The sequence below is a fragment of the Tenrec ecaudatus genome, chromosome 12 (genome assembly GCF_050624435.1).
Source record: "Tenrec ecaudatus isolate mTenEca1 chromosome 12, mTenEca1.hap1, whole genome shotgun sequence".
Classification (NCBI taxonomy): Eukaryota; Metazoa; Chordata; class Mammalia; order Afrosoricida; family Tenrecidae; genus Tenrec; species Tenrec ecaudatus.
Genome location: NC_134541.1, coordinates 119490512 through 119504402, shown reverse-complemented (window position 1 = coordinate 119504402; position 13891 = coordinate 119490512). Strand labels below are relative to the sequence as shown.

The 13891-nt window shown below is 52.9% G+C and overlaps 1 protein-coding gene across 1 annotated transcript; it reads right to left on the bottom strand.

The window, feature by feature from the left end:
* Window positions 1-95: 95 nt before the first annotated feature.
* Window positions 96-13222, bottom strand: PLK1 (polo like kinase 1). Its single transcript, XM_075564620.1, has 10 exons — window positions 12708-13222; window positions 11914-12082; window positions 10849-10993; window positions 9772-9865; window positions 8166-8385; window positions 3978-4133; window positions 1615-1692; window positions 1285-1439; window positions 1003-1185; window positions 96-572 (listed from the first exon to the last, which is right to left on the bottom strand). Exons 1-10 carry the CDS (start codon window positions 13113-13115, stop codon window positions 366-368), a joined length of 1815 nt encoding a protein of 604 aa, XP_075420735.1. The 5' UTR covers window positions 13116-13222; the 3' UTR covers window positions 96-365.
* Between the last annotated feature and the right edge of the window lie 669 nt (window positions 13223-13891).

Genomic DNA, 13891 nt, shown 5'->3' with positions numbered 1-13891 from the left:
GCAGGGGAGCCGGGCTGGTGGCCAAGGATGGCCTCAGGGCAGAGGCCTGGCAGACTGCGGGGGGGCCAGAGCAAAGCGAATAAAAGGAGATTCACATAGATTTAATGTATATAAAGCAAAGGATAGGACAGTCCAAAAGTCAATAGAAATTATCTGTACAATTCATAGGGGAGGCGCAAGGGAAGTGGCTATGGGACCCACACCTGGACACGTGAAAAAATAATTTACAAAACAGCCCCCACCCGCAAGGATGGTGTCACGCTTTCCTTGGCCCCCGGGGCTGGGAGGCGTGTTAACCAGTGTAGCCCGGGCCCCGGGTGCTGGTGGGGGAAGAGGGGCACCAGTCTGTCCGCAGGGAGGGCATCCTATGAGGAGGCCTTGAGGCGGTTGGTGGCCGAGCGCGAGCTCAGCAGCTTGTCCACCATGGTGCGGGCGTAGCGCAGGCGGCTGGCCAGCTCCTTGGAGCAGCCGTGCTCCTCCAGGAGGCTCAGGCGGTACGTGCGGAAGTCCCGCTTCTCGTTGATGTAGGTCACGGCCGCCATCAGCGGGCACAGGATGAGTTTAGTATGGTCCTGGAAAGGTGGGAACGACAGAGGGAAGAGGTCAGTGGGCATGTAGGAGGGGGAAACCGGGCGTCTGGTGACACAGAAGTGAAGCACTCAGCTGCCAACTCAAACATTGGGCGATTCAAACCCACCAGCTGTGCCGTAGGGGAAATGGCTGGAGTGAAAAGTTGGGGGAACGGATGGACGGACAGACGGACAGGGGAGTCAGCTTGAGTTGAGGCAGTTTTGCTCTGTCCCGTCGCGTCACTATAGTTGAGTCAGAATCAACTCAACAGCAACGGGGTTTGCCTGGGCTGGAAGGAAGCTATCTCAGCTGGAGAGTCTCCATCCACAGCACTCTGATTGCTGCTGCCAAGGACAGGTGGAGACACACAACTCCTGGGGGGCCCCTGCCAGGCTCCGAAACCCCACGCCACCCCACAGTTGCTGGGCTCACCTGGAAGAAGTTGATCTGCACAGAGCCGTTGCTGAGGTGCAGGATGATGGCGCTGCGGGTACGGAACCAGGTCCGCAGGTAGGGTAGCCGGGCCAGCTCATCCCCTTCCCGGGGCGTGATGTTGGCACCAGCCTTCAGCAAGTGTTCGCTCATGTAATTCCGGAAATACTTAAGGAGTGTGATCTGGTTGGAAAACGGGGCAGGTGGACCAGAGTTATAGCCTGACCCTGGGATCAACCCACATCGCGGACACACCAGGCCCACGGCCCGGCAGGCGCTCACCTTCTTCATCAAGGAGTTGGGATGGGAGCTGACGGTGAGGTAGGACTCTGTGCCGTCTCGCTCAATGTACTGCAAGCTCTCCCCGTCGTTGTAGAGGATGAGGCGGGTCGAGTCATTGAAGAGCACCCCCACACTGTTGTCACACAGCTGATATCCTGGCGGTAGGTGGGGGAAGGCTTCAGAAATGGGGAGGGGAGTGGGGACTAGAGGGACCCTGGGAGGTACAGGATGGAGATGGGAGGCCTGGGAGTCAGCAAGGGCCAGCTGGCGCCTGACCGGGGAGGTTCCCAGTTTGTTGGACTAAACCCACCCATTCCAGAAAAAACCTACCGAGGCCGTATTTGTCAGAATAGTCCACCCACTTGCTGATCCAGAAGATGGGAATGCAGGCGGGGTCCTCCGCCTCCTCTGAGATGAAAAGACAGGTGATCGGTTAGGATTGGCCTCGTCCCCACTGGTCCCTCATGTGGCCCCAACAGGGAAGCCAGCCAGGCACCTAACCAGGGCCCAGCCAAGAGTCAGAGGAGAGGAGACAGCTGTCTGTCAGCCAGGCCTGGGGCCCTGGAAGAACGGCATGGCCCCAACCACCAGTAAGCACAGACAGGAAGCAGGATAGACTTTGAAGCAGAGTTACAACCCTGTGTGCCAACGCCCCTCATTCATTCAACGGACCCATTTACGGAAGGCCAGTCACCGCCGGGGCAGCTTTCATTCTGCTGGTGGGCATGACGAAAAATGGAAGCAGACGTGGATAAGAGAACGCCATCGCGTAGGGGGCACGGAATGCCCTTCAGGGTGACGGAAGTTTTGCAAGCAGCCAGAAGTGGTGATGGCTGCATAGTGGGAGGGATGTACCAAGGATCACTGAATTACGGGCCTCAAAAAATGTCATCACAATGCCAATGTTTGGATGCCACAGAATTAAATGTGGATGAAACATGCACGCCACTGCTACGTTGCTCAGTCAGCGGCTGGTAGATCGTCTTCCTGTCCAGTTTCAAGTGATTAAAAATTATGAGAATAAATTCAGAGTGTAATAGTGGTTGCCTGGTGCAGAAGAGAGGGAATGGGGGGAGGGGGGGAACTGTTCAAGAAATACTGGGTTTTTGTTTACGGGGATGGGAAACTTGCTGACAGAAGTACAGCTCTCACTAACATGAGGCAGGCAGTCAGTCCTGCTACGAAATCATGGCAACCTTTATGGAACAAAAATACCAAAATGTGACGCTGTCGTTTCTCAACGTTCAGAGCTATACACTTCTGAAGGTGATGTTTCTCTCTAACCCTCCCCGGCCCACCCCCAAAATTCTGAGCTCGGATTTACACCACACCAAAATGGCAGTTTTAATATCTTTGAGCTTCAAAATCATGCTCTTAGAAATGTTCTTAGAGTCTGGGGAAGCAAACAAAAAGAAGTCTGAAGGTGCAAGATCAGGGCTGGAGGGTGAACGGGGCAAAGTCAGCCAGGGAAACTCTTCAGCACAGCCCCTGCCTCCCTGGAGAACGAGCAAGTGCATTGCCCTGATGGGAAAAAAAACTTCCCGGCACAGCTTTCCTAGCCTCTTTCCAACTAATGCAGCTTTAAATTTTCTGTAAGCAGCTTCCAAAGAAGCCCCCATGGTCACCCTGTGCCCTTCGAGAAAATCTATCAAGATTACCCCTTGGGAATCCCACAAAATAGTCACCAAAGCCTTTAAGCTGGCCTCTCTGCCTTTAATGTAACCGGCCTGGCAGATCCTCAAGGGAGTGTCTGTTTTGCGTGGACTTTTTGGAATAACATCAAGACAACTGTGTTATGGCCCAGAGAGTCGTCGGCAGATATCCACTGATTGCAGACGCATTCCAACACACCAACACACTTTGCTCAAAGCAAACCCAAGCGTGGTGAATGCACTGAAGCAGTCGTTCTCAACCTGTGGGTCGTGACCCCTTTGGGGGTCGAATGACCCTTTCATAGGGGTCACCTGCTTCCTAACTGTAGCAAACTTACAGTTATGAAGTTGCAACAAAAATAATTTTATGGTTGGGGGGTCACCACAACATGAGGAACTGTATTAAAGAGTCGAGGCATGAGGAAGGTTGAGAACCACTGCTCTAGAGCGATACTTTTTGGCATGCCCATGTATACAGGGGAAAGATGGGAATCGGCAACAAGAAAAACTTGTGACAATTCCAAAAATATCAAAACGTTATGTTCAGTGTCAATAATCGATCCCTTATGTGAAACATCGATAAACAAATATTGGAATATTCAAAATCTAGGGCAGGCAAGGGGATGGGACGCGTGGGGAGGCATGAAAAGGGTCCAGGACACACCACTGGATGGGCCAGACGGTGGAGGACATGCATTCCAGGGGAGGAGTACACGCAGACAGACACCCATGACCAAAGTATGTCTGGGTCTGTGAATCAAGGGGGCCACTGAAACAGCAGGTGCCAACGCGCCTAGGCTACCCCCTCAGAGGGCAGCCAGAAGTAATCTGAGGTGGCTGCCAGAAGGGTCATTTGCGGAAAGAGACGCATCCGAAACACAGGCTCTTGGATGTCAAAGTAACGCACTTGAATTTAACAGACGGGAAGTAGGAGAACCCGTGGTGACCGGGGCTGAGACAAGGCTGGCTGGCTGGGACCACGCTTGCCCTCTCCATGTACCCCAGGTCCACCTCACCCCCACCAGGCCCCGCAGTGCCCACCTTGCCTCACTAGCCCCCGCTCCGAGGGCTTAGTGGCATTGACGCTATGTAGCTGCTGCAGCATGTCACTGAGGTGGCAGTCAACTGCCTCACCCATCTCCTGAGGCACTGGCTCCTCTTTTTCCCGGGGACGTTCGGGCACAGGGTTCTCCATGCCTAGGAAAGAGGAGGTGTGGTTATTAGCTGGGCACAGAAGCAAAGTGGTTGAGGCTAGCACTGGACCCCCTGGCACAGCCGGCACCCTCCCCAGAGAAAGGGCCCTTCAGAAGTCATGCTGCTGTTAAGGTAGGTGCCAACTCAGTGCGACCCTACGTCCAACAGAACGAAACGCTGCCTGGCCCCGTGCCAGCTTCACAATCGTTCTTGTGTTTGGGAGCCCATTGTTGCGGCCACTGTGTCAATCCATCTCTGTATGGGCATTCCTCTCTTTGTGCTGCCCCGCTCCCTTCCCAAGCATGATGTCCTGCTCTAGGGACAACATGCCCAAAGTATGTGAGATGAAGTCTCGCCATCCTTGCCGTTAAGGAGCATTCTGACTGGCCATCTTCCCAGGCAGATTTGTCTGTCCTTTTGGCAGTCCCTGGGACTGTCACCATTTCTCTGCCAGCACCACAGCTCTTGAAATGGTGGAACGTCCACTAGTTCTTTTTTGGCACAGGGTCATCTTCCCATCTTCTTTTGATACTTCCGGTATTGTTCATTTTGCCCACCGAATCTATCAACATCGCATCTCGCGGCAGCTGCCGCAGCTTTGGATAAACGCAAAGTCAGCCGAGCAGCCGCGGCTGTGCTCCTGTGTCAGCACATTGCACTCACTAGTTGCTCCAGGTCCAGGCCAAGGTCTCCCGGAAGGCAACACAGCCGCAAGAGCTTCAGAGCTCAGGCCTCGGACCCAATGGTCTACTAGCCCTACGGGTACCACATCCACTCAGGACAGTCTGACCTCAAGCAAAGACCTTAAAGGCGTCTTCTACAGGAGAGAAGATGGAAGGGGCCGGAAACCAGCTCGCCAGCAGGATGGCTCATGCGGGCGGGTCTTTAATAATGAAATCAAGAGCCCTGGTGCCACGGTGGCCAACTGCAAGGTGGGCAGCTCGAACCCACCAGCCACCCTAGAGCAGGATGTGGCCGGCGGCTTCGGGCCAGAGGACAACCTGGGAAACCCTGGTCCTACACTAATGTCATGATGAGTCAACGAGGAGGGTTTGTCTTTTAGTTTGAAAATGGGCAAGGGAAACTAGAAGGATTTCCAACCTCAGCTTCACTCCACCTGCTTGTATCTGATCACAAAGAAGCTGAAAAGATCCCAAGATTTCTAACACTGATTCTATCACGGTGGTAGAAACGTATGCTCTCTTATGTAATGTGAGATGTTTCAGAAAACATTTTAAGATGGGTTTTCAAATTTCAAATAGCGAAGCAACTAGGTTGTGACAAGGATTGAAATGTGAAATATCGTGCTTGGGGTTTGCTTTAAAATAACTATTTCAATAAAAAGGGGCCGGGGAAGTAGAGTTGATCAAGGAAATACAGCCAAAAGCTGACAGTGACTGGAAATGGGTGAGGAGTTCTCAAAAATTCATCACGCAGCTCTTTCTGGAAAAGTTTGGAAATGTTCTAAATAGAAAAGTTTGTTGTTTTTATAGGTGTGTGTTCAAAATTTAAGCAACCAACCAAACAAAGTTACAAACCAAACTCATTGCCATGAAGTAGAGTCAGGCTCATAATGAGCCTACAGTAGTAGCACTGCCCTTGTGGGTTTCTGAGACACTAACTCTCACGAGAGCAGAACCCCGTCTTCCCTCCCTCTAAGCAGCTGGTGGTCACAAACTGCACCCTGAGGGCACCCTGGGGGCGCCTTTGTCTTTCTGATAGGCACAGAGAAAGCGCTATCTCTCCCTGCCAACAACACGGGCCTAACCACTAACCAACCCCACGGTTTTGTGAGCGACAAGGGAAGGGACAGACAACTGTCAACGGCCGTTAGAGACATAGCTAAACAATGCGGGATCCTGAATTGGATCTGGATCCTGGAGGAGAGAGGCGGCATCAGGGGGTCAAATCCACAGGGAGGCAGTAGTGGTGTCAAGAGTATCGCCCCAGTGTTTTCTTAGTTTTCCATCCGTGGTCTATGGATACGCACTCGTTTTTGCCACCTTTCTGCATGTCTACATTTATGTCCAAAGTTCTTTAAAAAGCAATTTCTAAGAGGGAGAGGAGAGGAGGAAGGGGGGGACCGATTGCAATGATTGACACATAACCACACCATACCCCACCCCCCCTCCAGAGGATGAACAACAGAAACTGTGGGAGAAGGGAGATTGCGGTCAGTGCAAGATATGAAAATAATTTATAATTTATCAAGGGTGTGAGGGAGAGAAACGCCGCCAATCAAATGATCTTTTCATGATAATAATAATAAAAGCAATTTCTAAAACCCTAAAATGAACAGAAACCAATTACCCTGGTGGTGCTGTCAGTTTTGGGCCCCCCGCCCCCCGCGACTCAAAAGGAAAAAGATAAGGCTACTGCTCCAGAGCAGAACCACGGCCTCGAAGCCCCCATCCACCCTCTGCAGGGGCACTGCGTCAGAACCACTCAAAGGCAGTGGGTTGGCTTTTTCAGTATCTAGTTAGTGGGGGGAGGGAAAGGTATCTGATGCAACTTCTTTTTTTGTATTATACAGTCTATGGTTAGCAAAGTGAAAAATAGTCACTACACACATCGGGGAGGGAAGATGCTTTATAGGACAAAGTTGCATCCACGCTCAATTTCCCGAACTTGGTAACTGTGCTGTATTTGTTAGTTTTGTATAAAAATCTTTTATAAAAGCTTTAAGAGCCCTCAATGATTTTTTTAATCTTATATAATTTAAGTTCTGGTGATATAAAATGTAATCTTTTTATAGTACATCCAAGCCCTAAATAACTAAACATCAATACTGTTAAAAACCGCTTACTGAGAAAAAACAAACACTAAGTGTATTCTATGTAAGAAGCCCTGTCCTTGTTAGTAAGTATACATAAAATAAATGAATAAAATATCAAAGAAAAATCTTTTAGGAGATATCCTCAGAAGTAGGAAGTATAAAGAAGGGATATATATGTATATAATCTATACATACATACACACACACATATAAAGTGTAATTTCTCCTTGATGATTTATAAAAGAGGGACTCGGAAACAAATGTGGAAAACAATTCGAGTGTGTTTCTGGGTTAAAGGGCCTATCCGTGCCACTTCTCAGGCGTTTGAAATACTCTCAAGACAAAAATGCTGACAATGTGAATTAGACCCATCGATACTCTCAAATGCTCCCCCTTCAGGCGGGTGTCCTAGTTGTGACCTGTGACAAGACCCAGAGCAGAAGAAGCTAAGCAATCACATGTGCCTGTGAAAATGGCCACCGTTCACATGAGATGCAGAATGACATTTAAGGAGGAGAACGGTGCCTGGGATTAGCTTCTTACGTACTTTTTATTTTAAAAGGTGGGAAAAAGGAAAGGGGGGGAGGGTGCAGAGGAAGCAAATGTGGCCAAATGCTCATCACTGACTATGGTTGGTGCTTTGTGTATCCTTTTTTACAAGGCGTCACCAAAGAATTGTGTTGGGAACTGTTTTCCATCCATGTTTCCCAAGGTGTGTGTGTGGTGGCGGGCGGGGAGAAGTGTCCTGTGAAAGGACACTTTGTCCTGGAGAAGCCCTGGCGGCACAGTGGGTCACATACAGGCTACACAAGGTCAACATTTTGAAACCACCAGCTACTGCCCACGCCTGTGAAGACTAAACAGTCTCAGAATCCCACAGGGGCCGTTGTACGGTGTCCCATAGCGTCACCATGAGCTGAAATCAATTGAATAGCAGGGAGTTTGAAGTGTGGGTTTATACCTTATTATGGATTATAATCCAAACATTTTTCAGTGCCAGGAGGACACACAGTAAATTTTTTTCTGAAAAGGGAGCAGTAGGCCAAATACGTTTGAACATGTTTAAAAGAGAATTTTTTAGGCTTGGATTTAAGGTTCACTCTCCTCTTCTTGGGCCCCAGGGGTCTTCTAGCCATGGCTTCAAGGATAGGGCAGGAGGGCAGAGGCTCTACCCCTCAGCTCGGTGGGGGGAAGCCACCCACACATCTCACACCGGGCTTTCCCTGCAGGTCAGCTCCCTCCTCCGACACCCATTTTACCTTTATTGAGGACTGTGAGAGGCTTCCGGTGGCTGGAGTCCAGGCTGCTGGGGGCGATGGAGAAGCGGGGTGGAATGGTGAGGCAGGTGATGGGCAGCCGGGCAGGGATATAACCCGAAGTAAAGAACTCGTCGTTCAGCAGCTCACTAATGGTCGGGCGAGCGGAGGGATCGGTCTGAAGCATTTTCTGGATGAGGGAGGCCGCAATGGGGTTGATGTGCTAGCGCAGAAAGGAGAGCCATGAGCAGATGTGACAGGAGACCCAACCCACAGCCCAGCTCGAAGGACCTGCCTCCGCCTGCCAGTCTCTAATATGCCACGGTCCAGGGACTACCAATCACGCCACTGTCCCCACGGTCAGCTTCGGTGAATCGACAGGTGTCAAGCTAAGTTGTGAAGATGGTCGTCCTGGAGGCGTTGTGCAAGGCCAGTGGCTCAAAACCACCAGGTGCCCCACAGAGAGAGAGGAGGCTTGCTATCCCACCCCGCCTCTGTAAAGATTTAGTCTCAGAAACTGCCAGGGGCGATCCTACCCTGCCCTATAAGGTTGCCATGAGTCTGAATCAACTTGATTACAGTGAGCTTGTCCCCACCCACCTTTGGATCTCAAGATTAGCTTGAGGTTGAGAAGGGGAATTGCTTGAGAATAAAGGTTTTGATGGTGGGTTCAAAGATCTGGATTCAAATCCCAGCTCTGCGCTCTAATACTAGCAGGGCAACCTAAGGTAAGAAACCTGACTTTCTCAGGCCTTTGCATCCATCAGCATCTGTTAAATGAGCAACGTGCAGCAATACTGGAGAACGGTTGAGATTCGATGACTTATAACCAGCACAGGCCTCAAAGCACACTCAATGAGCAGTGGGGCCGCCCGGCTTCCATAGCCAAGCGATCAAGGTGTCAAGGTCAATCCTTCTGTCCATCAGTAGATGGAGTTCCTGGCCACACACATCAAGGACACCAACTAGAAAGTGGCCACATGCCGAGCTTCTACTGAACATGCTATTCTTTTAAAACGTGTCTTTGCTGGTTGGCTGAGAGACTAGCAATCACTCTGCCATTGGATTCACGGTGGCTGACAGTTATGGACGTGCTTATTGTAAGTGCATTCTGGAAGCCAAGGCGAGGGCGGGGAACCAAACCCACTGCCAACTAGTCAACTCAACCCTAGAAGGCAGAGCGGCCCCGCCCTTAGGGCTTCCATGGCTATAGTCTTTATGGAAGCAGACTGCCACACGCTGGCATATGCTATAACCACAGGGTCCCCAGGTATTGTAGCGGCAGTCCATTTGTTCCGGGTGGTCCATTCAGCTACTAAGTTCCAGAACCAATCTGAACCAAGGCAGTCGGTCCAGCCCCCAAAAGGAAAGATTTCTTCCCTTCAGGCGTTTGTTTGGCTTTTGCCCTTTACATGTCAGTTGAGTCAGCATCCTTTGGGAGACTCCACACTCTCTTCCTTTTGGGGAAAAAACAAAAAACTCCTATGTGCACATATGTGCCAGGTTCTAAAGTCGTATGGCTGGAGTGGACCTATCTCTATTCCCAAGATTTAGCTGGACTCAGTAGTAAATAGTTTTAGGAAAAAAGGAATTCAGTCTTGCTAGTCACCTTAGGAATGCTGTATTCATTCTTCTTGATCCGGAGGTAGGTCTCTTTTAGGCAGGAAGTCTCAAACGGCGGTTTGCCCACTAACAAAGTATACCTGTAAGTAGAAGGTAGGATTTGGCTCCTAGTCAGAGGGCCCAGTTCAAGCCAGAGCAATGTCCAGGCATCCTCTAAGTCTAGGCCCCTAAAGTCAATCCCAAGTTCACTCAGCAGCCCCATGAGCCAGGACACTGGCTGGATGAGCCCTCAGCAGAAAGCCAGGACTGAGGCCAGGGTGGTTACGGAGCCCCGTTTTTTCAACTCCAGTTCGATGTAACACAGGGCTCTGGAGGGGCCCCGAAAGCTGCCGGTGGAAAAAGCAAGTTAAGTAGAAAAGTTCTCCCAGAAGCAGCTCCACAGTTAGCAGTTCCAGACTTAAAAGAAGGCTTGGCATTTTCATTTAGAAAAAAAGGCTCTATTGTTAAAGAGGTAGGAAAGCCACTGCTACAGCGCACGTTGAACTCTGCAGTACCCTGGCCAACAACAAAAACCACCGCCACCTGAAAAGACCCACAGATCTGCCTCCCCCAGCCAACCTTCTCTGATGGTCTTGATCCAGACAGCAGAGGCGTCCCCCCGTCAGCCTAACACCTGGCCAAACCCCCCCCCCACTGGTCAATGCTGTTTTCTAGGGCCAGCGGTCCTAAAGCTTTATCAAATCTAGAAATCAATCCGGCTGATGTCAAACTCCAGATCTGATCCAGTAAGTCAGGACCAGAGTTACATTTCCATCAAGTTCCTAGGCGATGCAGATGCTGCTGGTCCCTGGAGCAGTGCGGGTCTACAGCAAGGTTATGGAAACTGGGGCCTCTCCCCACTCCCCCTTCCCAGACCCAAGGCTTGGGCTGTAGGCATCTTGCAGGATACTCCAGAGTGACAGGAAAAAGTAATAAGACAGAAATCAAGCTTTGCTTTTAGGCCACCTGTCCTTCGGAGCAGCCTTGCGTGAGCAGAAATGTCCTCAGGATAAGGCCGGCCAGGTGCGATGCCCAAAAAGAGCCCTCCTGAGGCTGGATAGGTTCCAAGAAACTGCTCACTTACATGATGCACCCAATGGACCACACGTCCACCTCGAAACTGTGCCCTTTCTTGCTCAGCACCTCGGGAGCGATGTAGTTGGGAGTCCCACACAGGGTCTTCTTCCGCTCCCCGTCATACTCAACTTTGGTGGCCAGTCCAAAATCCCCTGTTACAGAAGAAGGAAGGTGGGGGCGCTCTGACAGCTGCCAAGGCAGGCAATTGGTTTCCATTCAACTCTCAAGCCCCATTCACTTGTTTCGACAGTCTCGACTCCTTGCACCCAGCCCAGGGAGGTTTACCTGGGAATCCTCCCAGCTGCTTACCCCAGCGTGGTGCCCACCAGCACCACCCCACTCCCCATAGGAAGATCCGCTGTGCTTCTGAAGGGAACTAGGTAGAAATAGCAAACCTCAAAGCTACAGGGATCAAGCAGCTAACCTGTGCCTGGCCACGTTTGTGAGGAAGTAGCAGGAAGGGGGGGGGGGGTGCTGTGGCAAAACAGAAACAGTCTTAGGGGCACAGAAAACTCCAATACAGCAAAAGACTGGCTTGAGGGAAGGCGGTCCCTGTTCTGCTGGTGATTCTAAAACATTTAAAAGGGGCTCCAAATCCAAATTTTTATGTCAAGCCTCCCAAATAAGAAAAAAAGGAGCCAATTCTAATTATTCTATAAAAATTCTTCACCAACAGGCAGGCCACTTGCTTGCAGGTCCTTGGCTTTAAATTTCTGGACTAAATGAGGCACCCTGGTGCAGTGGGTTACACTTTGGGTTGCTAACCTTAAGGTCAACAGTTCAAAACCAACAGGGGCTCCAGATGAGGCTTTCTACTCCTTCCTGTCAAGTGTTAAAGTCTTGGAAGCCAGAGGCTGTTCTCCTCTGGCCTGCAGGGTGGCTATGAGTTGGAATCGATGGATGGCTGTGAATGTGTTTAAAATAGCGACTCCAAAGGCGATCAACCGCTCGGACTTCCCATCATCCTCTTCCAACATCCTCTGCATCATTCCTCCTTCTATCTCTGCCTCCTCACCCCACCCCCCACGCCCCTCTAGTGGTGTTAGGCACCCCTGCAGGTTCAGCACCTCACCTATTTTCACCTCCAGATCTTCGTTCAGAAAGAGGTTGCCCAGCTTGAGGTCCCGGTGAATGACTCGGTTGCGGTGCAGATACTGGCAGCCAAGGACGATCTGCCGCAGGTAGTAGCGGGCCTCGGGCTCCGTCAGCGCTTTCCTCCGCTTGTGCAGCTCCAGCAGGGACTGCGCCCCGGAGGGAGGCGGAATGGAGGCACAGTTGAGAACCATGGGCGGTTAGGGAAAGGCAGCCCAGGGCTGGACCCTGGCCTCCCAGGGACAGGCAACTGGATATGGGGAGGGGTCTTGGCAGGTTCTCCTTTCCCACCCTACCCACCCACTCCCCAGGGCAAGCTGGACCTTTGCCACTGCACCCTCTTTAGGAGGGACTGTCTCCCAAGTCCCTTCTCTGGGCCCTCCCTGCTGGCCCCATTCCGGAAGCTCGGAGGCAGTGTCCTCTCTGGGCCACGGACCACCCTTTTCTGAAAAGTGCTCCCACTGGAAGCGCCCGGTCCCGAGCGACCCTTGCCCGGAGCTCCTCCCCTAGCGACTCCAGGGCGCCCAGAGGCCATTACCAGGGTCCTCCTCCCTCCAAACACCTCGTGTCCGAGGGCCACCTTCCCTCCTCGCAGCAACGCGACGCGGGTCCCTTCATCCAGCCGCTCCAGATGCCAAGCCCTCCCCAGTCCAGGCCGGCCCCTCCTCTAGCTTGAAGACCCCAGCACCCCCTCCCTAGCAGCTCGGCTCCCGGGGCCCTTCCTTCCCAAGCAGCCCTTCCCAGCGGCGCCAGGGCCCCAGCGGAGACCCTCACCCTCCGGCGGCAGAGTTCCAGGACCACGAACACGAAGTCGTTGTCCTCGAAAAAGCCGTGGAAGCCGACGACGTGCAGGTGGGCGAGGCTGCGGTGAATGGAGATCTCCATGGACATCTTCTCCTTCTGGTGCGGCTTGAGCAGCAGCGACTTGGGCACGATCTTCCCGGCGAACACCTCCTTGGTGTCCACATCGGAGATCTCGAAGCACTTGGCAAAGCCTCCCTTGCCCAGGAAGCGACCCCGCAGATAGCGCCGCCGGCTGCGCGGGTCCACTAGGACCTCCGGGATCTCCTTCGCCGGCGGGACCGCAGCCGTCGCCCCCGGAGCCGCCACGCCGGGGACCCCGGGCTTCCCCGCGTCGGCCGGGACCCGCGCCAGCTTCCCTGCGGTCGCCGCCGCATTCATGCTCCTGCAGTTTCTCGAGGGCTTAGCAGGCCAGGGACAGACGGACAGACGCTCCGCTCCGCTCCGCTCCGCCTCGAATTCAAACGCGGCGCCGGGAACGTTACAAGCCCCAGCGCGTCGCTGATTGGCCGCGGGGATTTAAAATCCAAACCCGCCCACCGCGAGGCACCATGGGAGCGATCGGCAAAGCCGTCGCCTTTAAACACCCCCACCCACCCCCTCCCCAGCACCATCCAGCTGGGCAAGGAAGCTTGATGGGCGGGGACCCGCGGAGCGTACCCACGTGGGGTGTCAAGGAAACTGGCGTTCGCGTGGGAAAGCCGGACCCAGTCCCCAGGGAGGGGAGGGCAGCACCCTCCCCTTTGCAGGCGGCTGGGGTTGCTCCTGCAGTTCTCGGGCACCAGCTCCGGGAAGCTCGCCCCGGCACCTTCCCCAGCCAATCCACCCCACCCCGCCGGCGCCCGCGGAAGCCCTAGGCAAGTGGGAGCCCTGGGCGCCAACCGGGAGCTCGGGAAAGGTTGCGCGCCCGCCTCCTGAATTAATAGCGCTCTTCCAAGCCGGCCCCAAATAAACAGATCTGAAACCGCTGTGCTTGCCAGGCAAATGCTCCTCCACAGCATGTCCCCAAGCCTTCTCTTTCAAATAAGTAGCTGCTCCTGACCCCCTTCTGTATTACAGGGTGAAGCCACCCCAAGTAACGAAGTCCAGGGGCGCGGCACCACCTTCACCTGGGCGCCTTTTACAACGACCCCACCACAATAAGCGTGCCCAGGTGA

Bases quoted from the DNA above. Each gene is read 5' to 3' on its own strand.
- PLK1 (XM_075564620.1), bottom strand. From the start codon at position 13,115: ATGAATGCGGCGGCGACCGCAGGGAAGCTGGCGCGGGTCCCGGCCGAC. The intron at 4,134-8,165 runs GTAAAATGGGTG...CCTCTTTCCTAG, and splicing joins TCTCACAGTCCTCAATAAAG to GCATGGAGAACCCTGTGCCC. The intron at 1,186-1,284 runs GTGAGCGCCTGC...TTTTCCAACCAG, and splicing joins CCAACTCCTTGATGAAGAAG to ATCACACTCCTTAAGTATTT.